The sequence below is a fragment of the Mirounga angustirostris genome, unplaced genomic scaffold (genome assembly GCF_029215605.1).
Source record: "Mirounga angustirostris isolate CCGP_5_RB_7025 unplaced genomic scaffold, mMirAng1.0.hap1 SCAF_6, whole genome shotgun sequence".
In the NCBI taxonomy this organism is placed as follows: Eukaryota; Metazoa; Chordata; class Mammalia; order Carnivora; family Phocidae; genus Mirounga; species Mirounga angustirostris.
In genome coordinates, this window is record NW_026991714.1 from 66,914,811 (window position 1) to 66,940,860 (window position 26,050).

General features: G+C 60.9%; 2 protein-coding genes across 12 annotated transcripts in view; one reads left to right on the forward strand and one right to left on the reverse strand.

The window, feature by feature from the left end:
- On the forward strand, window positions 1-25,549 carry TMEM63A (transmembrane protein 63A). Of its 4 annotated transcripts, XM_045877635.3 has the most exons (24): window positions 138-245; window positions 1,078-1,245; window positions 5,015-5,214; window positions 7,112-7,191; window positions 8,244-8,310; window positions 9,174-9,211; window positions 11,160-11,302; window positions 12,353-12,404; window positions 12,748-12,856; window positions 13,506-13,576; window positions 15,410-15,490; window positions 15,690-15,813; window positions 15,901-16,034; window positions 17,095-17,232; window positions 18,340-18,493; window positions 19,748-19,854; window positions 19,977-20,063; window positions 20,505-20,567; window positions 20,962-21,124; window positions 21,617-21,722; window positions 22,599-22,766; window positions 23,424-23,539; window positions 23,800-23,862; window positions 24,518-25,549. In XM_045877635.3, the coding sequence occupies exons 3-24, from the start codon at window positions 5,029-5,031 to the stop codon at window positions 24,689-24,691; spliced, it is 2,424 nt and encodes an 807-aa protein (XP_045733591.1). In that variant the 5' UTR covers window positions 138-245; window positions 1,078-1,245; window positions 5,015-5,028; the 3' UTR covers window positions 24,692-25,549. The 4 variants fall into 4 exon arrangements, with proteins under 4 accessions (XP_045733592.2, XP_045733591.1, XP_064450534.1 ...); XM_045877636.3 differs by lacking the exon at window positions 1,078-1,245 and having other exon boundaries at window positions 1-245; XM_064594464.1 differs by lacking the exon at window positions 5,015-5,214.
- Window positions 25,523-26,050, reverse strand: part of LOC123846334 (signal recognition particle 9 kDa protein) — a 59,637-nt gene continuing 59,109 nt past the window's right edge. For all 8 annotated transcript variants that reach the window (XM_064594465.1, XM_064594467.1, XM_064594471.1 and 5 more), the window contains one exon: window positions 25,523-25,927. In XM_064594465.1, the coding sequence (XP_064450535.1) occupies window positions 25,726-25,927 (202 nt within the window). In that variant the 3' untranslated portion in view covers window positions 25,523-25,725. The remainder of the gene's footprint in view (window positions 25,928-26,050) is intronic.

Sequence of the window (26,050 nt, forward strand, 5' to 3'; positions counted from 1 at the left end):
CAGGGGGTCGTCGGCCAGCCTGCGACCTCCGGCCGGAGCCGAGCTGCGCGTCCTCGCGGGGGCCAGGGCTGCGCGCGAGGGGGGCGGGGGCCGCGGGGCGCCGGTCGCCGCAGCAAATTGGGCCGGCGGCGCGCGCGGGGCTCTGCGCATGTGCGGGAGGCGCCGGAGTTTCCCTTTGCAACTTTTAAGGGCCTGGGGACGCCGCGCCGCCCGGCCAGGTGGAGCCCGCCGCGCCCGCGCCGCAGGTAGAGGGGAAGGGGCGAGGCGGAGGGGGCGGAGGGTCGGGTCCCGGGCCCACAGCCTTTCCGGACTCCCCCTGCGAGGCTCCCTCTCCCCTCGCCTCCCCCCGGGGACTTGTCCCCGGGAGCTCGACCTCCCAGCCGGGACGGGGAGAGAGGAGCGCAGCCGGGGTGGGGGCTCTTCCTTCTCGGACTCTGTGCCTCGCAGGCCTGGGAAGGGGCCGGGCGCCCGAGTCCTCTGCCGCTGGGAAGGAGTAGAAGCCCCCGGGGCTATCTGTCCCTCAGGGACCCCTGCCCGCGGCCCTGCCGGCGCCCCGCGGAGGGAGGCCGGGCGTTCGGGGAGGGTGAGGAGAGTTCTGCCAGGAAACCCAAACCGCCCAGGTCCGGGGACCTGATAAGACTGGCCACCTGAGACGCTGGGGTGGCCTCCACCTTTCAGCCGCCGGTGGTGTCCTCAAGGGCAGGACTCCACAGTGCGGGAGACCGAGTGACCGCCAGCTTCCTTCCCCGCCGAACCTGCGCGACTGCGCCTACAGTGTCCCGGCTTCCTGGTTCGGCCGGTGGGCTGTGCTCCCCAGGCCCGCCCCAGGCACAAGGGGGACTGTGGAGGCGCGCTGGGGCCTTTCGGAGGCCCTGGCGCCTACAGGGTTGAAGACACTCGTGGGGGACGGGGGAAGATCTCCCCGTCATCCCTCACTGCAGGAACAACCAGTATTTCTCCCTTTTCCTTCCTCCCCTCCTCTGACACATGTCAGAGTCCCAAGTGTGCTTCTGCCTCCGGAGAATGGGAACAGAAGCAGAGGACCCCTCCTCTTCACACGACCTCTTCCTTGTTTAGTGTCCGGGCAAAGATCTCTCTTGAACTGGGCTGTAACAGAGAAAAAACATCAGAGGGAGTCCTGACATTGTTTCCCAGTAGCTGGAGGAGTGACTTAAAAACCAAGAGCTTTCGAGTGCTCGCTGGGACTAGGCCCTGGGCTAAGTGCTTCATGGCATGGACAGCCGTGTAAGTAAGCGGAATAACATCATCGCCCTCATTTTATGGAGAAGGAAGTCAAGGCACTGAGCATTTAAGCCACTTGTCTAAGCAACATGGTACCCTAAGTGCAGAGCCTGCTCAGGTAACTGCTGGGTGCCCTGCCTCCCCGAGGCTCCAGGGCCCATGTCTATGGAGGGAAACCGTTGTCCAGGGTCCCGGGTCCTGTCTGGTGGTGCTTTAAGAACTTTGTATTCACTCGCAAGCTTCTCCTGCATCCGGCAGATCCGAGTTAGCTCCCATGGCAGAAGGGCTGGAGCTGCTTGTGGTCTCGCTGTTGGAACAGAATCGGAAGGTCCGTGCTGATAAAAAATACCCTGAATTTGCATGGGGCCTTCTTGCAAGACCCGACAGGGCTCACGCACCTCCTGCAACATTCTGTTGGTTTTTCTGGAAGGAAGGTGTCGATGGTTAGGTGTGCTGCCGGTCAGGGGCCCAGCCTTGCTGCCAAGTCAGGCGGGCAGTGGGCAAGCTTGAGACCGGCTGTTGCATTCAGCCCTCCCTCCTGATGGCCACTACCAGACTCTGGGGTGCCCAAGGGCTGAGCTTGGAGTTGGGGGCCCAAGTCACCTGCTGTTCCGGCTGCAGGGCCTCAGCGGTGGCTCGGCCTCTCCTCCCCCCAGGTTATTAGAGAGCTCTCTGCAAGGCACGGGTAAGGCTTGGACTAAGCGGGTCTACACATAGGGGAAGATTGCCCGTGGGCCAAGTCGGGGCCAGTTAGGCTCCTGTGGCCACGGGGCCTACTTGCTGCTTCCCCCCACTGAGCCAGCCCCCTGCCTCCTCCCCAGCCCGGCAGGGCTGCCCTGTGGTGCTTGGGCCCCCAGCTGCCCGGCTCACAGCTTGTCTGTTCGGGAAGCTGCAGGGGGGCTGGTCCTGGAGGCACCGTGATGTTTCAGCAGAATTGGGATGTGACGTGTGTATAGCCCAGGGACAGTTCACGACTGAGCTGAAAGGTCTGCGGGGGTGGCTGGCTCTGCCTTCAGCTGGGCGCCTCCCCTGGAGGGGCTGGCCCGACCGGCCACAGTCCAGGGCACCCCGAGGCTCCCTCCCGGGCTGGTAGTATTTGCTGACTGACCTCACCAGCTCTTACCCAACTTTGTAAAACCACCCTGGGGAGCCTGTTTGGCAGGAGCAAGGTAACTTAGAGGTGTGCCCGGAGCCGACGGAGGAAGAGGACTCACCTTCCTCCCACGGGGCTGCTGCCCTTCTAGAAGTCCTGGCTGGCCGCCCCTTCTCAGGGACACTGCTCCCTCTGTGAGCATTTTATGAGGAGGATTTGTTTTTTCTTCCCACGTCACCTTTCAGGCCTTCCTTGTTTGTTGTGCTGTGTTCCTTCTCCTGACTCTAGTCCTTGGACAGCAGCTGCCCTTGGGGCCCCGATGAGGTCCTGGACTCAGAGGCTGACCCGGAGCCCACAGCCACCCCTGCTCCCGTGGGGTGGACACTCCCCAGTCCCCGCAGTGCCTGGAGCCAGAGAAGAGGGGAGAGGCTGCTGACGTTGCGGGGAGGAGAGAGGAGCAAGCAGCACAGAGGAGAGCCCAGCACCAGTTCTGGGAGCTGGGGGGTAGAGCAGGCTGGGGGAGCCCCCGGGGAAGAGCCAAAGGCTCCATGTGGGTGCCTGAGCTCAGAGACGGGGCAGGTGTGAGCGCAGGGCCCTGTGCCAAACTGGAAAAGGCAGCCCTCGGTGACTCGGGCTGTCTGTGTTCTTTAGGGAAGCCTGTGAAGGCTGGTGCTCCCTGGTCCTGGGGTCAGGAAGGCCCTGCAGGAAATGAGTAGCAGGCCCGAGGCATCTTGGGAGGTGGCTGGGGCACAGACCGCCTCTGTCTGTGCCAGAGCAGGAGGGGGAGCCGGCTCCAAGTGAGGACCTCTCTGAGGGACGCGCCCAAGTCCTTCCTGCTGATGAGTGTTGGGCGGGAGGGAGGGGCAGGCACTGGCCGTGCAGCGTCAGGCCAGGCCCCGCGGTCGGGGTGGGGCTGCTGGGTGACATTTAGAGCAGGGAAAGCAACAGGATCTGTGTCCCAGAGGTAGTCTTTGTGACTCTGTTCAGAGCCACCAACTGCAAGGCCTCATATCTTCCAGCCATTGCCAAGTCTCTTGCGGGGGTGAGAAAGTGACTCGGCCTTCTGGGGCCCCTCCCAGGCCCCCGGACCTGCCACCCCCACCCCCTTCCTGCACTGGCTGTCATGAGTGTGAAACTGTCCCCTGCCAGCCCCAGGGGTCAGAAGTGGCCCTCAGCACCCCATACACACCCCAGCAGCATTCCCAGGTAATCCAAACACCTGGTTGGGTTGTCTGTACCTTTTCTTCTTGTCCCAAGAGTTTTGTTCCTATAGCAGCTTAGAAATACAGAGCCAGGGGCGCCTGGGTGGCTCTGTTGGCTAAGTAGTCTGACTCATGATTTTGGCTCAGGTCGTGACCTCAGGGTCATGAGATGGAGCCCTGTGTCAGGCTCCTCGCTCAGTGGGGAGTCTGCTTGAGGGTTTCTCTCCCTCTCTCTGCCTCTGCCCCCCCCACTCATGTGCTCCTTCTCTCAAATAAATAAAATCTTAAAAAAAAAAAAAAAAGAAAGGGAAAAAAATATCAGACCTAGCAGAATCCCCAGATGTGGAGAGGTGGGAGCTTGAGGGAGGGTTGCTGAGTATTTCTGCTGGCTCTTCAGCCACAGACAGCGTGAGGCAGGGGCCAGAACTCGGGCGCTAACTCTGAGGCTTGGTGTCAAGGAGACAAACACCGGAGATTTCCATTAGCTTCACAGGGGTGCCAGGAGCCTCAGAAAGGAAAGGTCAACAACCAGCCGGGAGGAATATTTGCTTTGGAAATGCTGGGCCTTCCAGTTAGACCAAGGGTACCCAGGAGGGTGGGGGTGGCAGGACAGAGCTGGGGTGTGCTCCAGGGGTCCCTGAGGAGCCCCCTCCCTCCTCCCATCCTCCTCTATCTCCCCTGGCCCCCACCCCACCCCATCTTCTCTGGCTGCCCCTTCTGGGCCTTCATAGAGCTAATGTGGGGAGCCAGACGCGGAGCGTGGCAGGGCCGGAAGAGGCTGGGTCTGAGGCCGATTTGGCGCTGAGCCCCCGAGCCTCAGTTCCAAGCGGAAGGGCCTGCGTCAGAGGCCCAGCTGGACAGCCCAGGAGCAGTGGGGCCAGGGCACCGACCGTTGCCGCCTTCTTTTTTTTTTCCAAGATTTTATTTATTTATTTATTTGAGAGAGAGAGAGAAACAGCATGGAGAGGGAGAGAGGGTCAGAGGGAGAAGCAGGCTCCCCACTGAGCCTGGAGCCTGATGTGGGACTCGATCCCAGGACTCCTGGACCATGACCTGAGCTGAAGGCAGTCGCTTAACCAACTGAGCCACCCAGGCGCCCCCGTTGCCGCCTTCTTGGATGTCCCTTCTAATGTGTTGATTCCTGCGTTTACTCCCCGCCTTTATCTCCCTCCCGTCAGGTCTGTCCCCTGCCTGCCCACTGGAGCTCCGGGGCCCCCACAGGATGCTCCCTCAGCAGCAGCCCCTGAGGCCATGGCGGCCCCTGGCCATTCGCCCACTCCCGGGAGGCTGCCAACTCTGTCCCGGATGAGCCCTCCCCCCGCCCGGCTGACCCCTGGGGCTTTCCCCACAGTGGAGCTATTCTCATGGGCCCTGCCAGGCTCCTTGCTGCTGGCCCCCACCTTGGCCTCTGCCAGTGCAGGCTGGGAGACCGCAGGGGCGTCCACGCCCTGACCGTCGGCCCGGGTTTGCTCTCCAGGGAGGACAGGCGCGATGACCGGCGCCCGCCCCCTGGAGCTATGGCAGTCCAAGGCGGTGTCCATGCGTGAGCGGCTGGGCATCGGGGACCAGCCCAACGACTCCTACTGCTACAACTCGGCCAAAAACAGCACCGTGCTGCAGGGGGTCACCTTCGGTGGTATCCCCACCGTCCTGCTCATAGATGTCAGCTGCTTCCTGGTGAGACCCCTCCTGAACCATGTCCCCCTACCCGCCCTTACCCCGTCCCCAGGCCTTTTGGGAAGGTCAGGTGAGGAGCCAGGCCCACCTGAGTGTGGACACCAGCTCTGCTGCCCACCTGCTGTGGCCACAGCCTGCGTGTGCCACTCCAGACGGCGGAGGTCAGGAATCTTAGCTGCGGGATTTCCGGAGAAGATCCCGTCGGGCTCTGCAGGGACGGAGCCCACGTGGCTGTACCTCTGAAGCTGAGCACCCCCGGAGTTAGTAGCCTGTCGCGTGGGGAGGCTGCGGGAGGGGGGGGGCTGTCCGCAGGGACAAGAGCTGTGAATGGAAGGTGTGGGTTCCAATTAGAGTGGCCGCACCTCCCGGCCTAGAAACCTCACCTTCCGTCCCCACTGGGTCCTGGGCCTTTTAGGGGATCAGCTGCGGAGAAAAGGACAGACCTTGGAAAAGGCCCCCCTTCCTCAGAGCTGGGGCACACAGCGGCCTCTTGTTAGTGTAGACCTCCTGCTTCCCAAACAAGTCCCAGCCTAAAGTGCACCATTTTTCTCCCCTGTGCCGACCCACCTCTGGCCGGGTGGCAGGTGCTGGGGTCAGGTGCACCTTCCTTTGCCTGCCTGTGGGCCGGCCGGTGCCTCCTGATGCCTTCTCCCAACGTGTGACAGAGCCCATCAGAGTAAATGGGGTGGGACGGGGGTGGGGGCGGTGAGCCAAGGAGAGACGTCTGGAGACGGAGGCGGACGCCGCTGAGGGGGGCCCGGCTGAGGAGAGAGTCGCTGGCAGTGGTAGATTTTTATCATGGGACACTCGGGGTGCCCCTGGGAGCCAGAGGGGCCTGGAAAACGTGAGCGCGCGGGAAAGGTCCACACGGCAGCACGGCAGGGCAGGAGGGCAGGCACCTGCCCAGCAGCCTTCACGTTTACCCTAAGACAGGACTCACCTGCCTGTGGAGGTGTATCAGCAGCTTCCCCACTGGCCTGAGCTAACCTCTCGGAGAGCAGGAGCAGGGCCCCCCTGGGGTTCTGGCCTTCTGGATTCCCTTCAGGGGGACAAAACCCACTTTTAAAAGCTCAGCTCCTGACTGGGGCCGGCAGGGTTGTGCTCAAGGAAAATGGCTCCCTCCCTCTACCTCCCTGAATCTTTTTTTTTAAAGATTTTATTTATTTATTTTTTAGAGAGCGAGCGAGAGAGAAACAGCATGAGAGGGGAGAGGGTCAGAGGGAGAAGCAGGCTCCCCGCTGAGCCGGGAGCCCGATGTGGGACTCGATCCCAGGACTCTGGGATCATGACCTGAGCCGAAGGCAGATGCTTAACCATCTGAGCCACCCAGGTGCCCTCCCTGAATCTTGAGGGAGGGAGCCTGTTCAGGGAGCGGGGAGAGGCCCAGCGGGTCTGAGGACCGGCCAGGGCCGAGGTGTGGGGAGGGAGGAGAGAGCTAGAATGTACAGATTTTAGAGCTAAAGGGGGTTAGGGAGATGGGCCGAGGGCCCCAGCTAGTGGAGGCCGAGCCCGCCGGAGCACCAGGTCCTCGGTGGGCATGGCCCCTTCGGGAGAACCAGACACCAGGCAAAGGTGTCACCGCTGTGGCTCAGCCTGGGGCAGCTCTGCCTCCTTGTAATTAAACCTGCATGTCGGTGTGAAGTGAGGAGGGAGGCTGGTCCCCAGGGCAGCTGTGGGCCCAGAGCTTGTCTCCCTGCTCAGGAGCAGCGGAAGGCCTGTCGGGGCTGGGGAAGAAGAGTGGAGAACAGGGCCGGTGCGCAGGACGAGGGGGCGCGGGGGAAGCCCAGCACACTGGATGCCATCGTGCCTCGGGCACCGGGGACAGGCGCTGGGGAACGGGGTGAGCTGTCCCGCGCTCAGTACAGGTCACCTGATTTGGTTTCTTTTCTCCTTTTAGTGTTTAATTTTGGTGTTTTCCATCATAAGAAGGAGATTCTGGGATTATGGCCGTATTGCCCTGGTGTCAGAAGCAGACAGGTAACAAGGACACGTCACCTCGAGTGTGTGTGCGTGGGTGTCGCCGGGACGGGCGGGTGGCCCACACGAGACGCTGACATGAGACCGTGTCTGTTGCCAGGCCGGTGCCAGAAGTGCTGTTGGCTTCAGGCCGTGGAGGAAATCTAGCTGCTTGTACACGTAGGGCTTTCGTCAGCAGCTGAGAAGGATGCCGATGGCTTTCTCACCTTGAACGTCTTCAAGTGTCTCTTCTTGGAAATGAGCTAGTTTGGGGCTGGGGGCGAGGCAAGGAGGGTGAGGGGAGCTGCCCCTGTCCTCGCTCGGTGTCGGCGTGGGCTGGTGGCCCTCGCTCAGCCAGCATCGGGGAGTCTGCCGAGCAGGGCCCCCCTTGGCCAGACCCCCCCCTCAGGCCCTGACGGCTCATGACACCTGAAGGGGGGGGTCGGAGTCTAGTCCTGCGCCCTGGCATCTCCAACCCCAGCTGTTGCCACACTCCAGGATCTTGCATCAGGTGCAGAATAGGAAGCCACAGGGCAAACGCAAGTGTGCCGGGCCACCCTGCCCCCAGGGCCTCCTCGGGCGACCCCCGCCGCTCTTGCTCCATGGGCCGTGTTGAAACGTGGTCTGTGCGGCAGGGGCGCGGTGTGTTCGAGCACCTTCCTTCCTTGCAGCCTCAGTGCCGGCATTTGTGAAAGCAAAGCCATAAAATAGTTACGTCCCTTACAAGTGGTGGTGTCGTAGATTGGACAAAATGCAGCATTTGTTCCAAGTTTTATTTAACACATTGGGAAGCAGATCGCATACGTCGACGTTCTGAAGTCCCATTAGGTGGACCCGTGGGCGTCGCGGCCCTGAGGCCCCAGCGTGCAGGGCACAGGGGCGGTGCTCATGCCCGAGCCCTCGTCACTCACCCCTGTGAGGCAGAGTTTCACGTCTCACATGCCCAGGTGTGGGCATCTGCACATTTCGTGGGCCAAGTTGTATCTTGTGCCAGACCTTGAGGCAGGCTTGTAGCTTTGGTCTGGGATGTCAGGTGTAGACTTTTCTGTCATTCTTCCCTTTTGTGTTTCTAGTGAGTCCAGATTCCAGAGATTGTCGTCATCTTCCTCTTTCGGGCAACAAGATTTTGAAAGCGAGCTGGTTGGTACCAAAGGGAGCGGTGCGGCCATGGCTGTGGGCAGGGGCAGGCCACCGCGCACCTGTTCAGCGGCTGACTTGGGACCCTGCGTCCTGAGTGGCCAGTGCTGGTGACAGCTCTTCTCGGCACCGACCAAACCACCTGATTTGGGGGGCCCAGGACAGGGTCACCTCTCAGGCAGAGGGCTCCCCGAATCCCCTGCCGTCCCAGTGCTCGTCTCTGTGATCACACTCAGGGACAAGTGTGACAGCTCGTTGTTGACTTGCTGCTGGCTTGAGCCACCTGTGGGCAGGAACCATGCCTTATCCAATCCTGTTACCCCGAACGGATGACGACTAGATGTGTGTGTTTCCCAGCCGGGCGGCAGCCCAGTTCTGGGGGGATTGTGCGTAAGAGACGCGATGGACAGTAAAACCTACAGACCCCCTCTTCCCTCCATAACCCCACTCCGGGGGGGGACTGTCCCATCCACGAGGCTTGTCTCCCTGCATCCATCCCACGTCTCAGCCCATCGTTCAGGACAACCTAACAGAAGCCCGTGGAAGCTTCTCTGAGGCTCTCCTGAGCACCCTCCCGCTCTCTCTTCAAGTTCAGCATTTGCCCCTGGAGCCTGTATGATTCTGCAAATTGTCAAAGCTTGAGAGGTTTTTGCAAGAGTTCTAGGCATAGGGTGCTTGTCACAAAGGACTGGGAGCGTGGAGACCCTGTCACTTTGGGGACACGTGGTAGCTTCCTGAATTTGGGACAAAAGCGTTGCTTTTGCATCACGGGAGGGTAGGTGGTTATTTAGGGCACGGACAGTGATCACATCTGCCTCCTAAAGACACACACGTCCACGGCTGACCCCTGGTCTCTGCCTTTCCAGGGATGCTGCCCCTGGCTGACCGCCATCTTCCGCCTACAGTGAGTACGGCCCAGGTGGCTGGTGTGCGCGTGCACCCGTGTCTGCGTGTGGGTCGGAGCGGGAGCGGGGGGGTGTCTGGCTGTTGGTCTTTGTCTGGGGGGGGATGGTTAGCGTGTTTGGCCTGTGAGAAGGAAAGGTCAAAATGCCCAACCCCGAGATGGGGGTCTCTTAGCTGCTTCTTAGCTCAGGCCCAGAGCAGAATGTGGGGGCTAAGAACAGGGGGCCCAGAAGCTCCTGCACAAGCTCACAGAACTGAGTTTTTGTGCTCTAGGCAGAAACGATGGCCCCTTGGTATTTAACACCAACACGCCCGATGGAGGCTCTTCCCGGCAGGCTTCTGTGTCTGGTTTAGTGCAGAGAGGAGAAAGAATGATGCTTCAGTACGTTCACCTCATTGGGTTAAAAGTGGCCTTGTTTTTAAGATGTGGGGCCTGCAGAGAGAAACCCTATCAAGCAGGATCTGCTGCGGTTGTAGGCAGCACCCTTTCACGGTGCCGAGATATGCGAAGCACCTCTCAGAATTGATGATATCCAGCAGTTACGGGACGCTGGGGATGTCCCTCTCTCTGGGCCTCAGGTTCCCCAACTGTACAAGGGGGAGAGGTGCATTTGCCAACCCCACCCTTCTCCACCACCGCAAAATCACGTCACCAGGAGGCATTTCTCCTGACGCTGGAGGTCATAACATACTCCGTGCAATAAGTCCATCACAGAAGGAAAAGAATCAGTGAGAACAAATTTGAGGACACCTAGAACCCTCCCCCTGAGGGACACCCAGGGCATGTTCTTCAGTTGGCTACTGGGGCGGGGGGGGGGGGGTGCGGCTGGGTGGGGCTCAGGCCATGCCCCTACCCCTGGGCCGGGCGGGGCAGCGGGGAACACTGACTCATCATTTCCACAGTAACCCGTAAAGGCGGTGTGGGCAGATCTGCTCTGCAGCGGGCTCCTCTCCCTTGGCCCCGTTTTCATGGTTCTGTGTCCCCTCCAGCCCCCCCTGCGCCCCCCGCATGGACACGCACTTCTCATGGAGGGGCTGTCACGGTGCTACCGTGTATCCTGTCTGTCACCATGATGCTGGCCCATCTCCGCTCCGTGGGTTTTCTCCCCGTCTGTCCCTATCGCAGAAAGGACAGCAGCTTGATGTTTCTGAGGCTACAGTTAAACCTAGCAGCTGCTGACAGCCAGCATTCCCACCGACATTCAGAGAGGCCCTGCCGGGTCCTTAGAAGTGCCTTTCCTAGCCAGATCGGAAGGCAGAGGCATGTCCCCAGAAACACCGTGAATGAGAATTGCTCATTCATGGGTTTGAGTCTTCATCACTACTCCTTCCGGAAGCTGGATCCTGGGGCAGCTCCCTGTCAGGGGACTGGGACAGAGGGGTCCCCATCCTGTGTCCACGGCACAGAGGTCTGGCTCTCGGCCTCTGGAATTTTCCAGGTCCCCAAGCCAGCTGGAGCTTCCAAATATGGCACCCAGGAAAGGGTGGAGCGCCTGTGGGCCCCCCCCACCACCGCAGGACGCAGGGAGGAGGCAGGGCAGCAGAGGGCCTGAGCCCCGAATGCTCCATGCTTCGGAAACCGGCTCCCCCCTGCCTGAGGGGGGCCCTGGGAAAGAGTGGGGGCTGCGAGCCTGGCAGCCACCCTGCCGTGACTTTGCTTATTCACAGCAGCGGGGAGGGCTGCGGTGCGGCTGAGCTTCCACGCCTCGCCCCTGCACAGATGGCTGCTGAGACGGCAGCTTCCTGGGGGTGCGGTGCGGCGGGCTAACGGGGCAGGCTCAGGAGGCCCATCCTTGCTGTGCCCGCACAAGCTGTGTGACCGGGGACGCGGGCTGCGTCCTCATATGTAGAGCGGTGGGGGTGGGATGGGAACCCGCCTCCCAGATAGTCCTGAGGACTGAGTGAGGCCACTGCCGCTCACTGAGATTCCATGTGCGTGTCTTGGCCAGTGATGACCAGATCCTGGAGTGGTGTGGGGAGGACGCCATCCACTACCTGTCCTTCCAGAGACACATCATCTTCCTGCTGGTGGTGGTCAGCTGCTTGTCCCTGTGCATCATCCTGCCCGTCAACCTCTCGGGTGACCTCCTGGGTAATGACCCCTTGTCCTGCATGACTCGGGCCTGAGCAGAGCCGCGGGGCTCTTTGTGATAGGGCAGAACCCCAGGACTCATGCTTGGATTCAGACATGAGGAGTCCTCGAGGTGACTCTCGGAACTTTCCCTTCTGCCCAAAGGTCTAGAGAAGGCCCCCGCCCCCAGCCAAGAGCTGCCCCCCCCGTCAATTTCTGATTCTGTCCGAGTATGAGGAATAAAACCCCAAGATTTGTCAAATCAGGCTTTTGGAGAGTGCTTTCCACCTTCCTGCCCCCACCCAATCAGGAGGACATAATTAGTGATCTGGAAGATGTTCGTGATGCTCAAAGTCAAAATCGGAGTGTGGAACAATGTTTCCAAGCAACTGCAGGAAGCCAGCTTCCAAAATGCCATCACGAATCCACTTTTTTCTTAAAAAAAATTTTTTTTTTAAGTAGTCTCTCCACCCACCGTGGGGCTCAAACTCACGATCCCAAGATCAAGAGTCACACGTCCTGGGGCGCCTGGGTGGCTCAGTCGTTGAGCGTCTGCCTTCGGCTCAGGTCATGATCCCAGGGTCCTGGGATTGAGCCCCGCATCGGGCTCCCTGCTCCGCGGGGAGCCTGCTCCTTCTCTCTGCCTGCAGCTCTGCCTACTTGTGCTCTTTCTTTCTCTCTCTGTCAAATAAATAAATAAAATCTTTAAAAAAAAAAAAAAAGAGTCGCATGCCCTGTCGACAGAGCCAGCCGGGCATCCCAAAAATCCACTTATAAGAAGTGGATTCCAGTGATTCCCAACTTGGTGTTGGGCCCAGCTTAGGATGATTTTAGATTTCTCACGGAATGTCACAAGAATCTCAGAGCAAGAGGAATTCAAAGTTGACTTCCCCACATGGTGGGTTGGGGAGAAGTTGTCAGGTACAGCAGAGGTCTTGGCTGGTGGAGCTCTGAAAATACTGGACAGATGGTCAGGTCCTCTGATGGGTCCGGAGCCACACACCGAGGCTGCCGTGCTCCCTCCCCCTCCCCTAGCCTGACCCTGGAACTATGTGTCTTGCTTCTCTGCAGACAAAGACCCTTACAGCTTTGGGAGGACTACGATAGCAAACCTGCAGAACGAGTGAGTATGGGGTGGGGGCTTTGAGGGTGCTGACAGGGCGGGGACCAAGGGGAGGGCAGATTCCAGAGCCCGGCTCCGCCAGAGAGTCCTTAGCCAGTGGGCCGATGTGCGAGAGCCCCTCTGCAGCCAGCGCGTGTGGCTGGGTGGTGGGCATGGACATGGCCCCGTGGCCCCCCGCTCTAGAGGGGCACTGGCCATGAGGCCGCTGTTGGAGGCATCTGCTGGGATGGAGCCATTGGCCCTCAGCTCAGCACCGTGAGGGAACCCCGGGCCCAGCCCCTGCACCCCCACCCTGGCTTGGGAGCCCAGCCCTGATGGCAGGTGGTGTCCCGGCCCCCCCCAGCAATGACCTTCTCTGGCTGCATACCGTCTTCGCTGTCCTCTACCTCATCCTCACCGTGGGCTTCATGCGGCATCACACGCAGTCCATCCGGTACAAGGAGGAGAGCCTGGTGAGTGCGGCTGGGGGCTCAGGGGGGTCAGAGCCCAGTGGCATCCCCAGCGGGCGGGCAGATGGCCCGGGGCTTGGGAGCAGTGAGCTTCAACAGAGGGCCTCCGTGGAATGTGGCTGGCATGTCTGCACTCAAAAATGACATTCTTTTTTAAAAAAAATTAGGATTATTTTAGAACATGGATTTATCCCCTTCTGTGTTGCCAACTAGCCCTTAAATTTGTGGGGTCCAGGCTTATAGTTGCCTATCCTAAGTACCTTCTCGAAGTTCGGATTGGGAGCAGCCCTCTCTTTGTAACCCACAGCTTGATGGGGAGGAGGAGTTTCTGTGAGTTGGTTCTGGGCCTGGGTCCTCCTCTCATCTGCTGTGTAACCCCATTTGAGTCCCTCACCCTCTCTGGGTTCCTTCTCCCATTCTCGTCATGCAAGGGAGGCTCGCAGAATTGCTTGGGACGTGTATTGTGTGTACAGTCTGGAAGGCGATGCTGTGGGCACGGCATCCATCAGGGCTCCGCCAGGTGGCCCAGAGCAGCCGAGCCTTCCGAGCTCCTGCTGTTTCCTTCGGGGAGGCTCGAACAGGGTGGAAGAGCGGGGCCCGCCTGCGGACGGGCTTGCCCGGTGACTCCTCTCCCTGGCGCGTTTCTCCACAGGTGAGGCGGACCCTGTTCATCACGGGCCTCCCCAGAGACACCAAGAAGGAGAGTGTGGAGAGCCACTTCCGGTGAGCGGGGCTGCGGCCCCTGTGGGTGGGACAGGTGTCTTAGGGGAGCACTCCGTGTTCTGCTCGGGCACCCAGAGACCTGGAGGAGGGCCTGGCCCTGCCACACGGTCATCGCGTGGCTGCTGGTGCCATGAAAGGGTTCCGGCTGGGGCGGCCTACCCTCTGCCGGCCACCACGGCCGCCCCGGGTGACCGCAGGTGCTGGAGAGGAGGCCAGGCCCTTGAGAGCACAGGGAAGATGATCTGCCATGGGCTTCTCAGCATCAGCTGTGCAGAGACCGAAGCCTGAGACTGAGCTGGTCTCCAAAGGGGAGGGCCTGTGGCTGGCCCCTCCGCCCCTCGAGGGCATCTGGGGAGGGGGCACGTGTGTCCAGAGCCCTGTCCTCACAGAGCTCACCATTCAGTGAGTCCAAGCTCTCCAGGGCAGGACCTCCTTCCCGGCAGCCCCCGCTGAGCACCTGTTCCCACGGCTCCTGCAGGGGGGCGGGCGGGGGAGAGGAAGCATGTGCAGGGCTGGGAATGGAGCATCAGGACAGGGGTGGGGGGACAGAGCAGGTGCAGAGGCCCCTGGACCCCCTGGGCTGCAGGCGAGGGAGCCAGGCTTCTATCCGTCTTCACTCCCCACCAGCTCAGCAGTCACTAGTCTGTAGAGCGGACTAGGGGTGGAGGATGGTGTAACTGAGCACCATTTGTGAAGAACGCTAAAGAGTTGTAAAATGAGTGTTTAAATATATTGACTAACCTTTTCAGAAGCTCCAAGTATTTTAGAAATACTCTTTTATGTAAACAGATACTGGCGTGCTTTTTCTCTGTTCCTTGAAATACCTCCCGAGGGGCCTGCTGGGCAACACTGAAAACCATTGTTTCGTTTGATGTATAATCTTAAAGAGAAAAGAAAAGACCCCTCCTACCATACAGACACTGGATCAGAGATATCCTAGCTTAGGAGGCCCTTTTGGTGCATGCGGCTGCGGCAATCCCTGGGGACCGACGTGGGCGTCTGCCCTGTGGCCGGGATGCTCACGCTGGGGTTCCCTTCCCTGGTGCTCTTCCTGGGATCCTGGCTTGTCCTGCTGTTTAAATCAATGGCTGACATGCCTGTGGGCTTTGTCTGTCTCACGAAGATGGACCCAGAGGGTGCATGGTATGTGTGGGTGAGGACTTTGTGTGTCTGGGGAGGGAGCATCGTGCGGCGGTGCCAGGCTGCCTGGATTCAGATCGCGGCTCTGACAGCCACCAGCTGTGTGGCCTGGGGCACAAGTCCTTTAACCTCTCTGACCCTTATTTTCCTCATCTGGAAAATGGGGATGAAGCCTCCCACATTCTGATGAGGATTCAGTTAATCGTCTAACGGTACTTGCCAATAGCAAGGGTACGCACAGCATACGAACAAGTAGATGCAATCTTACTATGACGGTTAACGCGTATGCAGACATTTTCTGGGCTGAGGGTCTTTGCTTTCATTAAGCCTGAAATGTCTGTGACCTTCAAAAGGGTCACACACTGGATAGGGTTTCGGTGATGGTCCAAGGTCAAAGTGACCTAGAGCCAATGATAAATCTCTTCCTTTGGGTGGGTGGAGGACATCAGCAATGGTGTTCAGCCTTTGCCAGAAGCGCCTGCTGATTTAAAGCCGCGAGGGTCTAAACCTGTCACTTGCAGGCACTGACTTTCATGCTATTAAAAAAGGCCTTTTTGTATTACATTTCAAAATTTCCCCCTTTGATAAAAAATAAAGAGAAAAGAGCTCTCTACTGGCACACAAAAAGCCTTGGAGACTTGGGGTCTCCCTGCCTGGGGGTCCTCTTTTCCAACAGGCATCTTTTGGGCACAGGGACGCATACCCCACGTGTGAGCTGTTGGACGTACAGCTGTGCTACAACGTGGCCAGGCTGCTACACCTGTGCAAGGAGAGGTACGGGCGGCATGGGCCCCTCCCCCGCTGAGGCCCCTGCCTCCCTCCCGCTGGCCATGGCCGGAGCCCCCGCTGGGGAAGGCAGCAGGGCGGCTCTGAACTCCTGGGTCTGGTGGTGGCCGGTGGTTGGACGGTGGCGGGGGGTGTGCGCCACAGGGTTAGCGCGAGGCTGACGCTCCCCTCCCCCCCGCCCCCACAGGAAGAAGGCGGAGAAGAGTCTGAGCTATTACACGAAACTGCGGGCGAAGACAGGCCAGTGGACCCTCATCAACCCCAAGCCCTGCGGCCAGTTCTGCTTCTGTGAAGTGCCGGGGTGTGAGTGGGTGAGGGCCCGGCCCCGGCAGGAGCGCGCCACAGGGTTCCCGACCCCCACAGGGCCGCATGGTCACGGGGGCTGTGTCCGCCGGCAGGAGGACGCCATCGCTTACTACACGCGCTTGAAGGACCGGCTGACCGAGAGGATCGCCGAGGAGCAGTGCCGGGTCCAGGAGCGGCCGCTGGGGATGGCCTTCGTCACCTTCCAGGAGAAGTCCATGGCCACCTAGTGAGTGGGACCCTTCCCCGGCCGACTCCCCGTCCCCCTCCAGGTGACTTGCTGTCCGTGTCAGATGCAGGTGGTCCTGCGGAATCCATCCCAGGGATTTGCCGGTAGCATTTCCATCTCCTTCCCTCTCATCCCAGCCTGTGCTTGTGACAGCTGGGCGGGGGCGATTCTTCGGATCCCTCTCGGGTTGTTGCAGACTCACCCTCCTGCTGGGCTCTCACCAGCTGCCCCAGGGATCCCGTTGCCTCTGTCCAGCATTTTGCTCTCCTTCAGACGTCCACTCTGGACCTCAGATCTTCTTCTGTGCCCCGGCTTCCCAACCCGTACAAATGCACACCCCCCTGAGCACTTGGGGCACTCCCTTCTGCAGAGCCGAGGCCTGGGGAGGATTGCAGGGTGCAGGCAGGGGCGCTGGCTCCCAGAGCAGTCCCATGCCTGGCGTTGGGAGAGCACTGGGGACAGCAGGTGGCCACACAGATGCCCCTCCCCCTGCCTTCTCTGCGGCAGCACAGGTCCAGGAATGGACCCTGCCACAAGGGGAGAGCCGGGAGGGCGCCCGTGGAAGGGGGTGTTCCAAGGCAGGAGCAGGGGTGGGTGGGCACAGAGATGGAGAGGGGTGAGGTGGCCGTCCTGGGGTGGGTGTCAGAGTGGAAAGGAGTCGGGGAAGGGCCGGTGAGACCCTGGCCTGGCCACAGGATGTGCCCACAGCGCCAGCCGGGGTGAGCGGGGGGTTGGGGGCCCAGGGAGGAGCGGCGGGTTGAGGCCGTGCAACAGCGTGGGAGGCAGAGTCAGACAGATGGGGCGCACGCCTAAGTGGGAGGGCCTCAGTTTCTCTATCTGTAAAGCAGGAGTCCTCCCTGGCTTGCCGGGTTGTTCTAGGGATTCGACGGAATCCTCCCTGGAGGTTGCCAGGCAAGGCTTTTCTAAGCATTACCTGTAATAAACTAATAAAGCCAAGATCCCCTGCCCCAGGGGCCCCACTCTCGCTGGGTCCCATCTCCCATGTCTGTACGTGGCCCCTGGGCGGCTGGGCCCTGGCCACTTCTGCTTTTCCCGTCAGCATCCTGAAAGACTTCAATGCCTGCAAGTGTCAGAGCCTGCGGTGGAAAGGTGAGCCCCAGCCATCCTCCAGCAGCAGGGAGCTCCGCACCTCCAAATGGACAGTGGCCTTTGCCACTTACCCCGAGGACATCTGCTGGTGAGCCCCCGGGCCGGGCCAGGGTGGGACAGAGGCCCTGGGGCCTGTGGGACCTGCCCTGTCACCTGGAAGCCTGGGCGGGGACTGGCGGTCAGGGAGGTCCGCATGCGGCCCCTGCTACTCTCTGGGCCAGGGCTGGGGGGCGTGATATGTGTGTGTGTGGGGGTGTCCATGACCCGAGCTTCATTCCAGTGAATCCAAAATATGGAAAATTGTATCATTTCCACACGGGATCAGTTATTTTTTAGTTGAGATGTTTCTCTTTCTCATACTTAGTATCTTTGAAATGTAGTGTGTATGTTACCTTGGTTGGGACCCCCGCTGCAAGGCTCAGCAGCCAGGCAGGCTCCCCGTGGGCCCGGTTCTTGTACCCCCCCCCCATGCAGCCACCTGTCTGGCCTGGGGGACACGCTGGTGAGCTACGCTGTGTCCACGGGCCCATTAGCTAGCCTTGAGCAGGATGCAGGGGTGAGGGCAGCCCCAGCAGAGGCCTCAACACGGTTGGCCACAGTCCCCCACCCCGAGAGTGAGCTTTGGGGGCTCTTGTCCACTGGCTCTATCTTGGCCTCCGAAGGTCCTGCTTCTCACGTCACAGGGCTTACCAAACTCAGGGTGGTTTGTCTGTTCTTGGTGGGGTGGGAGACCGGGACAGGCTGCAGTGGGGCCCCGGCCCCTCTGTCCCCTGCCTCCCCCTCCCTGCACCCAGCCCCTGGCCCTGCCTGGGGAGGATGTGTCACTAGTCACCAAGGCTGCCGACATGGCTGAGACGTACCGGGTCAGAGCCTTGCTGCCTGGGTGCTCATGGCATCTCTTTGGTGGGTTCTGGCCCCCCTGCTGTTGCCGGGGAGCCATGTTCGTGGTGGATAGCCTGTTTTCCCTCTGAGCTCAAAGGGACCCCAAATTTGACATGGCTGAAGCTGAAGGTCAGTACAGAGCACTTGCCTGTACTCCTGAGATCGAAACGAGCCCCCTGCCGGAGCCCTCTGTCTGGTGCCTTACCGTGTCTAAGCTTGACCTGCTGACCCACCTACTCCGGCCGCTGTTGGTGTGGTGGGCAGCCAGAGCCTGGGAGATAAGTCTCCAGGGCCTGTGTCCTCCCCTCTGCAGGAAGAACCTCTCCATCCAGGGCTTCCGCTGGTGGTTCCAGTGGCTGGGCATCAACTTCACTCTCTTCATGGGGCTGTTTTTCCTGACCACGCCCTCCATCATCCTGTCCACCATAGACAAGTTCAATGTCACCAAACCCATCCACGAGCTAAATGTGAGTGACCATGCTGCAAGGCCCCTCCTGCAAGAAGGTGTGCTGGGCGAACGGGAGCCAGGGGAGGGCACTGAGCCGGGAGCAGCGTCTCTGAGCAGGGGTGCGGCCAGCGGTACGTGTGCACAGAGGACGCTCCTGCTGGGGCCTCTGCTGGGGCTGCCCTCACCCCCGCATCCTGCTCAAGACTCGCCAGTGGCCGTGGACACAGCTTAGCTCCCCAATGTGTCCCCCAGGCCAGACAGGTGGCTGATACCGGACCTGGGGAGGGCTGGGGGGCTGGGGGGGTAGGAAGGAGTGACAAGTGCTTCACAGATTGGGGCAGCAGGGTGCAATTATTTCTTTCATGTTCTGGCATCCGATAATCTTGTTACAAAACCATAGAATCTAGATAATAGATTATTTTTTAAAATCTTAGATATATCGAGAATAGCTAACACTCCCTAAGTTGGTTTCTGCTTAAAACGGTATTGGTTTCCCATGACTAGCTCTGCTGAAACATCACCCTAAGTCTTTTTTCTTTTTTCCAATTCCGCTGGCGTTCAGTTAATCATGCTGGGAAAGCACACAGGGCAGGAGGTTCTGAGGCCCTGATCCTCGCTCCGCCATCCCCTGGCTGATGAATTCTGATCCTCGGATTTTCATCCGACGGCTGGAGTGAAAGCACCTACCTTAGCATCTTCACGGGGCTGTGGTGATGGTGACCTCGTGAGCTAATGTGTGGTCGGAGCATTTACAGCCTATAAATATTCACGCCTTTGCCAATTAGGTGCCCCTGGTTCTGTAGCATTTTTTAGGAATTGGCCTTTATCGAGTCTTTCTGAAGTACGCCACCTTGTTTTCATGAAGTTTTCTCTCTATGGTTGTGCTCATTTTATCAGGGAAAGTAGTAAGCTGGTTGGCTCGTGTGACAGCAGCTGTGAGTGCAGGGGGCACACACAGGACTGGCCCCCACTGGGCCGGCGGGAGCTGAGCGGGCGGTTGTCTGGGAAGGCCCCGCTTCAGCATGCCCGCTGTGTAGAGGGAAGCCAGGGGGCGATGGGTCTGGTCAGGTGGACATCAGCTGTGTGTGAAGTTCCTTTCTTCGCTCCAAAGAGCTATACTGAAGTCCAGGGCGGTTACGGCCCACTCAGCCAACGTGATGGAATACCTACCCCATACCAGGCCCAGCATTGGCTCCGGGGTGGGGGTGGGGGGCAGCATGACCAGGAGGCCATCGCCCCTCCACCTGTCTCCTCCGTGGCCCTTGTTTTCCAGGACCCCATCATCAGCCAGTTCTTCCCGACCCTCCTGCTGTGGTCCTTCTCGGCCCTGCTGCCCACCATTGTGTACTACTCCACGCTGCTGGAGTCTCACTGGACCAAGTGAGTGAGCAGGGCGTGCGCCCTCCGCCCCCGCCCCCAGGGCAGCGGGCACCCAGCAGGGGCCTCCCGGGTCGCCAGGAGCACTTAGGGGACTGGGGGGACCCACCTCTGGCTTCCTGCAGGTCAGGAGAAAACCGGATCATGATGTCAAAAGTCTACATATTCTTGATCTTCATGGTGCTGATCCTGCCCTCCCTCGGCCTCACCAGGTACCTACCATGACCTCCTGCCCTGAATTCACGTCCGGTCACCTCTGGAGAGCTCTGTCTGTCCCTGGGAGAGGGGAAGTGGTCTGGGGGTGCATGCCAATCCCTGGCGACATCCATGCTGGGCCCACCCACTTGGGGTGCCCTTGGGCTGGCTCACTGATTCTTTTGGAAATATGGTCTTTCTTCCTTAAATGAAGCTTGAACACGAAACGGAGCATGGACCGTCGCCCTCGGGAAAGGGGAATATGTGTGCTTTAAGGGGGGAGTTGCTATGGAAGCCGGCCCTGATCGGTGATGCTGGAGGAAAGGGGCACCTTAGACAAGAGACGTGGACCTGGAGGTTCCACCTGCTGCTTAGAGCAGAAAAACGTGAAAATGCATAGTGAGCACAGGGAGCAAGGGACAGAAGTGCTCACAGCATTCTTTTTGTTTTTTCCCCAGTCTGGATTTTTTCTTCCGGTGGCTCTTTGACAAAACTTCCTCAGAAGCCTACATCAGGCTGGAGTAAGGATTGTCCACACTGCATTTGGGAGCCGCTGTCCCAGGGACACATCCCTTGGGGGCTTGGCTGGGGCTGCATGGGGGGGCGGGTAGTCTTTGCCCCGGGAAGTCCTCTCCTCCTGCGACCCCAGCACCCCTCCCAGGTGCCTGGCGGTGTGAGGCTGGGCAGATCCTTCGGCGGGCACCGAGGGGGCTGACCTACTTTGCGCCTCATGTGCAGAAACATGGTTCATCTCTGAGGCCGAAACTCCATTGGTGGCCGTCTTGTTCATTCTTTGAGACTTATTCCTGAGAACGGAGCCACCCGGGGAGGAGAGGAGTAGTGAGCCCTGTGGAGGTGCCTTCCCTGGTGGCAGAGAGGCTCCTGGACCTCGGCTCACCCCCCGCGGCCCCCCAGGTGCGTCTTCCTGCCCGACCAGGGCGCCTTCTTTGTGAACTACGTCATTGCCTCGGCCTTCATCGGCAACGGGATGGAGCTGGTCCGGCTGCCGGGCCTGGTGCTCTACACCTTCCGCATGTTCATGGCCAAGACAGCGGCTGACCGCAGGAACATCAAGCAGGTATAGGGGCGCGGCGGGCAGGGACGGCATATAGACTGCCTCCCAGGACCCCAGCCTCCGCGCCGGGTGGCTCCCCGGGGGTCTGACCCCGGAGCCTGGGGGGGGTCACTCTCCCGTCTGTCCTGAGCACCCTCTCCGGCAGGGACGGCATATAGACTGCCTCCCAGGACCCCAGCCTCCGCGCCGGGTGGCTCCCCGGGGGTCTGACCCCGGAGCCTGGGGGGGTCACTCTCCCGTCTGTCCTGAGCACCCTCTCCGCCCTCTGCCCCCCCACCTCCCAGCCTGCTGGGTTGACGTGATCAGATCGAGGGAGACACGAAGGGCCCGTGAATCCTGGTGGCCTGGGTGGGAGCCCAGCGAGGCTGGGGTCTTGCGGAGGGCACAGGGACCCCGAGAGGCCGGGGAGGGGGAGCTGCGCACCTCCCGTTTCCGAAGTCGTCCTCCGCGCTGTCCCCTGGCGGCCCCGAGTGAGCTCCTGGCCTCCCCACCCAGAACCAGGCGTTCCAGTATGAGTTTGGGGCCATGTACGCATGGATGCTGTGTGTCTTCACCGTCATCATGGCCTACAGCATCACCTGCCCCATCATCGCACCCTTTGGTGAGTGGCCCGGGGGTGGGGGCCTGAGCGGCTGTGCCGCTGACCAGCAGCCCTAGCTCGAGCCCATGTCCCGGACCTCACCGTGCCGCATGGTGCACGCCTGCGAGGCAGGTCTGGTTTCGTGGATGAAGCACCAGTGGGACGGGGTGAGGAGTAGACCCAGCATTGGAACCGGGGACCGTTTGACTTTAGAGACCAAGATCTTGCCACTAAAATAAACATCAGGTTCCTCGATTTTGCCACCAAAAAAATATACATATATAAATAAATAAAATAAAAACCAACTGCAGACAGATGGAAGATTCTGGAAGGAAACAGAACACTCAAGAGACCGTTGGCCTTGCTAGCTGAGGTTTCAGGACAGGAGGAGGTTTTAGTTTTCCCTGTATGCTCTTGAACTATTTAAAAAAATGTATAGTATTACTCTTCAAAAACGAAACAATTTTGTAAAAAGCATGATACGATCAAAGAGGCAGCACCCACCTTCTGTGCCGCCCCTGAGGCAGGACCCTCGGGCAGCTGTTGACTGCTGGGTGCAATGGGTCAGCATGGCTGGGGAAGGGAAGGAGAGTGGGGGAGCCTTGCAGGATGGGGGGGCGCTCGCGGGGGAGGGCCCAGGACGAAGCTGAGGCCAAGCACCTGGGTATAAAATAGCTTCTTTCTGCAAAATGGTCCTAGACACCTCTACTCCTTGGTGTCAGGGAGAGGTTGGGAGGGGGGAGCAGAGAGAGAAAGAACGAGGATGCGAGCAGCCAGGTTCTGCATCTAGCCCTACTTGGGCTTCATGCGATCGGACAGATCACCAGCCCCAGGAGGCGGCAGGTGGAGGAGCCCCGTGGCCCAGCCAGGTCTGCAGCTCACAGCCCATCTCTGCAGGCCTCATCTACATCCTGCTCAAGCACATGGTGGACCGGCACAACCTCTACTTCGCCTACCTCCCGGCCAAGCTGGAGAAGAGGATCCACTTGTCGGCCGTGAACCAGGCCTTGGCTGCTCCCATCCTGTGCCTCTTCTGGCTCTGTTTCTTCTCCTTCCTGCGCCTGGGTGAGGGGCCCTTCTGACCAGGGCAGGCTGTGGGGTGGACGCAGGAGGCAGCCCGGGGCCTCCCAGTCCCCATTCATAGCAGCCTGTCAGGTCCCTCACCTTGGTGCCCAATCAGAACACGGTGCCCGGGCGAGGGCTGGTTGGGGGCAGCATTGACCACCCAGCTCCTGAGCTGGCCGGAGCCTGGGGGACCCTGGGGACCCCAAGTCAGCAGAGAAGCTGTACAGAGAAGGTGGTCCCTTTATCCGCGCGGAGGGCCTGAACCGGAGAGGGGCAGGCTGGTCCAGGCTGCCCTTTGGGGCACAGGTGGGACCGAGTCCTCAGCACAGGGTGGAGGTGGGAGCACGCAGGAGGAGAGGGGGATACTCTCCGGCAAACGACAAAGGCAGGAGGGCTGTGACCGAGCCCCGGTCAGGTGAGGGGGGCCTCCATCCCATGTAGCCAGGGCAGTGGAGCCTGCCGGGAGCCGGCCCAGCAAGGAAGCGGGCAGCTGAACACTGACTTGGGGTCCCAGTTCCTGAAATCTGACCGGGGATAATGCCAGCCATTCAGCGGGTGCCCCCCTGGGTGCTCCCGGCCGTGGGAGAGGTCACACATGGTTCCTGCACCAGCTGCCCCTCTCCCCCTCCAGCATGGCTGGTGTCCCTCTGTCCCCAGGTCTGAAGGCCCCCCTCACCCTGTTCACCCTCCTGGTCGTGCTGCTCACCATCCTGGTCTGCGTGGCCTACACTTGCTTTGGATGCTTCAGGCACCTCAGCCCGCTGAACTACAAGGTGAGGGGATGTGGGAGGAGCAGGGGGTGGGCACGGGCCCCACTTGTCACAGCCCCGCGAGCTGGTGGCCTTCTCCCCGCCCACCCCTCCCCTACTCCCCGGCGCCCCCCTCCCCCACCCCGCTCCCCGTCCTCGGCTGCTGGGAGCTTGGCACCCGCCGGTCCTGGGATCCCGGCTGTTAACAGTCTGTGTGTTTGGAGGGTGCTAGTTCAGGGAGCCCGGTTTTGTTGATCATGGCGAGTCTCTGCTGTCACCTGCAGATGGAGGACTCAGGGAGTGACAGAGGAAATGAGGCAGACGCCCCCCGGCCGGCACCCTTCACGGTAAGTTCTGCTTCTTCCCGAGCCGGAGTGGCTCCCCGGGGGACGGAAGCGCCTTGATCACGTGGCAGCCATGGTTCCAGAAGGAATCCCTAGTCCCGCGGGACGCTTCACCTGCACAGGCAAAGCCACGTTCCAGAAGGAATGGCTAATCCCTGTGCAAGTGAGGCCACGTGTGGCCAAGGTGCCGCCCCGCCCCCTGGTTTCCGTTTCCGGCCCGGGTTCCTTCTCTGCGGGTTTAATGCCTGCCGCTGGGCCTCTCTGGGAGCGGCCTGGCGGGCGCCTGTGGCCGAGGAAGTGAGCAGGAAACAGGGTTGCCCCAGCGCCTGCCTGCCGCGTGAGGCCCCAGCATCCCCCACAGAGCCAGGGCCTGGCAGCCTTCTCCCCAGCCCCCGCCTCCCCTGGGTCAGGCTGTCCGTAGCGTAGGGCTGTCTGTCCTGGGACCAGCCCCGGCGGAGAGAAGGTTCTTGGACTCATTCCCCCAGGGCACCTGCCCCTGCAGACCAGGGAGGAGGCAGGGCAGGCGGATGGCCCGAATCCCCTTCTCAGCCCGGCTCTGGGGAGGAGCAGAGGCGGAGTGTGGGAGCACTGGGTCTGGAGTCTCCTGCCTGGGCCCCCACTCCCGCTCCGAGCACTCAGGCCCCCCGTTTTCTGGCAGCCCTACATGCCCCGGATTCTGCAGGGCTTGTCCTCGGAGAGAACTGCCCTGTCCCCACAGCGGCGGCAGACCTACGGCGCCATCCACAGCATCAGCGGGACTGTCCCAGGGCCGTGCCTGGCCCGGGGCCCCGGGGCCAGTGACAGTGGGCCGCCCGCCTACCAGGAGGCCTGAGGGCGGCCGGGCCAGGCCCGGAGCCAGGAGAGGAGAGCCAGGCGGAAAAGTGGCCTGACTCAGGCCCCACCTGTTTTAAGCACAGCTGCTCTCAAGAGATGGAACTGGAAAGGTGCGCCTGCCCTTGGCCGAGGAGGACGGGCCAGGACGACCATCGGGTGGTGAGCGCCGGCCTTTCCGGCCGAGCAGCTCTGTGCTCCCGCTCGCTTGCCGGGGGCCCGGCATTTCCAGGTCCCCCTCCTGCACAAATGTCCAGCCGTCCCTGGGGTTTTAGCAGCATCATGTGTTGGAGTTGTGCACCCACAGCCCTGTTTGCTGTGGTGATGGTGCCAGGTACGGGGGAGAGGGGAGAATGCAGGAGCCCCCTGGAGCCCCCAGCTCGAGGCACACACTCAACCAGTGCATAACCAAAGAGCCTGCGGCCATCCAGGCTGGATGGGGTCCAGATGAGGCTGGGGGTTCATGCCGGCTCCCCTCTCCGAATCCAGCCCTCCCCCTCCGGTCCCGGGAGTCCGCTGCGGGAGCAGGAAGGCCATGGGCCAGTCCGGGTTGGGTGGGCTGCGACCTCGGCTGGAAGGGCAGGTGGCCCCTTCCTTTTCCTCCCTGCGGGAGCGGGAACTGCAGCCTCCCACGGCCTCCAGGGGCAAGGGGGCGGTATGCGTGGGGGCCCACCCCGCAGGGGCCGTGTGTGGCCCAGCCCCCGCCACCCCGCTGCCCAGGACACGGGGAGGGGGTGGAGTGTCCTGGAGCCAGCAGGGTCCCCTCCTTAGTCCAGACCGCCGACCGGCCAGGTGTACTGGGGGGCCCCATGTCACCTGGTTCCAGCCACTCTTAGAATAAAATCGTTTATTACCCCTGCTCTCGTGCAGGCAGTGAGCAGGGGCCCGGCAGGGGCGGGAGCAGGCGTGGGGGTGTACACTGTCACCAGGAGAAGATTGGGGAGGGGGGAGGCTCGCTGCTCCTCTGGAGCTGCCCGGGGGGCGGGGGCAGCCTTCGGCGAGGGAGCTGCGGAGTGACAGCCCGCCCTGCGGCCATCAGCCCTGCTCCAGCAGCCCCACGAACTTGCCGATGTCCTGGGCCAGCAGCTCGGGCTCCTCAAAGGCGGCAAAGTGGCCCCCGCGGGCCATGTAGGAGTAGGAGAGGAGTTTTGGGTACTTGAACTTCACCCACTTTTCTGGCACGTGCATTAACTCACAAGGGAAGGCAGCAAAGCCTGTGGGCACGTGGACCTTGATCCTGGAAGACACAGCGATCCCACTGAGGGGTGAGATGGCATCCTGGTCCCCTCTGTCCCCCCGTAGCAGGGGGCTCCGATCACCCTCCCACAGGGAGCCAGAAAGGAAGGAGAGACCAGGGCTC